General features: G+C 23.2%; 1 protein-coding gene across 1 annotated transcript in view; it reads right to left on the reverse strand.

Moving 5' to 3' along the window:
• Positions 1-1498: 1498 nt before the first annotated feature.
• LOC108727997 (chymotrypsin-1-like) overlaps positions 1499-2541 on the reverse strand; it is a gene marked incomplete at its 5' end in the record, with an annotated part of 1924 nt that continues 881 nt past the window's right edge. The window contains 2 exons of the mRNA XM_018456342.1: positions 1499-1678; positions 2096-2233. Of these exons, the coding sequence (XP_018311844.1) occupies positions 1535-1678; positions 2096-2233 (282 nt within the window). The remainder of the gene's footprint in view (positions 1679-2095; positions 2234-2541) is intronic.

Consider the following 2541-nt stretch of genomic DNA (forward strand, 5'->3'; position numbering starts at 1 on the left):
CTAAGTGAGGATTCGTCTGATAGATGGGAGTGTGGAGATTTTTTTCTAATACTTGTACTTCGCTGAGAATGTATGTGACCCCAAATGTGACCGAAACGTTCAAATTGTAAAACAAATCAAATATAATTTATTTATAAATTTATGTAAGTTTTGTGCATTATAATTACTCTTATTTGCCTGATTTTCTACAATTGTTACTTATATTTTACATTTTATTTATTGAATGATAAAAGTAATAATTCTAATTAAATTTGTAGTATTCGCTGACATCACTTTTCTTAGAACAATTGGGATTTATTGGATTATCTGATAAAGTACACATAGTCTTATAGTTGATTTGCGTTTATCGATTATTATATCCGATCATAGTTGAGTCTACGATATTGTTAATGTAAATGTATTATACGTTTAGAAAAGTCAATATGAATTTTGCAATATAAAGAGTTACAAATCTGTTTATAAAATCTGGCTACAGATGAATAAATTTATAAATAAAAATTAAGAATAGAAAATTTATTTGTAAATAAGAAATAACTAAAATAAAATAAATAAAACATAAATAAATAAAAGTTTAGTAATATCTTAATATAAAAGTTATTTGCGAGAATAAATACTGATTTAAATCATGAATATTATATTGAGTACTTTGACTGCTTTGCCACTCACGTTTGGGTGACACGTGAATTTTTGTATGGTTTTTGTTATTAATTCGTGTAACAACTTTATTAATCTCAATAGAAATTATTTTATTATGTATTTATATAAAAATATAAAGAAAATATTGTTAAAATAATGTATTAGATTTATTAAAAACATATTATAATTATTTGTTTTATTATTTTTTTCCTTATATTTATTTGTTTCATTCTCAAAGGGTTCCATTATTTCAGAGAATAATAGTTTTATTTGTACGTATTTATACGTATTTATTTTAAAATAAATATTAAAAAATTTAATAATATAAGTAATAAATAATAAATGTTGATAAATAATATATATTTTTACATTAATTTTTTTTATTGTGATAAATATATTTTTAGTATATGTTTAGATATTTCGTAATCTGGCTTCAGATGCTTTATAAATATTTGGATATTTTTCGGTTTTGTGCTTTTCAAAAAGATAATTTATATTGAAATTGACTTGATGATCAAAGCGTTATTTGAATGTTTTATTTAAGCAATGTGTTTATTCAAATAATTATCGCATTTAAATAAAAATATTTTTAGGCTAATATAAAACGCATAAACATTTTTTAAATTTTTAAATAAAAATTTATACACTGAGCAATTATCAAAAAATTTTTTATTTCAAATTCTCTTTCTTATATACACACAATTATAATTATTATTTATCATATGTTAAACTTGTTAAACGTTTTATGAACTGAATATGCAATATTTGTGGAATAAAAAAAATATCAATACGTTTAAATAATAACGTATGTGTATAAAATATATATATATATATCTTAATATTGTTTTATTTAATATTGTTTCATGTAATAAATGAAGATATATTTTGTTTTGTTCTATTATTCGACAGTATATTTTTGGATCCATTTCGTGAAAGAGGTCACTCTAGTGAATACATCGGGATATCCCCGAGCACATGGTGTACCAAAAGAGACAATACCGATCTGAACACCATTAGAAACAAGAGGACCACCCGAATCTCCCTGAAAATTTAATAGAGACAACGTTTAATTATTTATTATAAATCAAGATTTTATTTAACTTAATTCACGCCTCACATTTAATTATCATACGTTTAAAGTTCTGATATTATTACTTATTTTAGTCTTATATTGCAGATGTGTACTTTCTGAAATCATATTTACTATTATATATTATTTTTATTAATATATACTATAGATTTAATAGATAACTTTGAAATTTATAATTTTATGTATTTTGTATAAATAAAATCACAAATTAATATCTTCTATTAAATATTTTTAATGTTTATATCTTAGAATCTAAAATCTCTATATGCATATGCATTAAAGAGATATATAATGAGGTATGAATACTACCTTCGTTTATGAGATTTTGTTTATGCAGCAATCTTTGGGATAATAAAAAGTAATACTTACGTGACACGCGCCTTCGCCTGTTCTGGTGAGTGTGCAAATGTGACTAGATTGTACCCTCCTCTGTCTTTGTTGACATTTAGCTAGGTCATAAACATTTAACTCAATCTCTTGTAACTTGTCAGGAATCGCACCACCACCCTAAGAGTAAATAAAAAATTTTTTATAAATTCAAGCACTAATATTTTTATATATCCAACATCAGTTTTGTGTGTGTGTGCAGATTTATTGAATTTCTCTATTAATTTAAAATAAATGAAGAATTTACGAGATAAATAACTTGAGTTTTATAATAATAAGATTGAAAGATCGCTAATGTTAAACATAATGCTTTAAATTAAGAAGCGCCATAACGGTCAGAACGTTAAGATGTTGAAATGAATATTATAAATTCATTTAAATGAATTAATTTCAGAAATTATAATTGCGTACCGACATGGTTGTCGGAC

This window comes from Mycetomoellerius zeteki, unplaced genomic scaffold, assembly GCF_001594055.1.
Source record: "Mycetomoellerius zeteki isolate Tzet28-1 unplaced genomic scaffold, Tzet1.0 scaffold57, whole genome shotgun sequence".
Taxonomy (NCBI): domain Eukaryota; kingdom Metazoa; phylum Arthropoda; class Insecta; order Hymenoptera; family Formicidae; genus Mycetomoellerius; species Mycetomoellerius zeteki.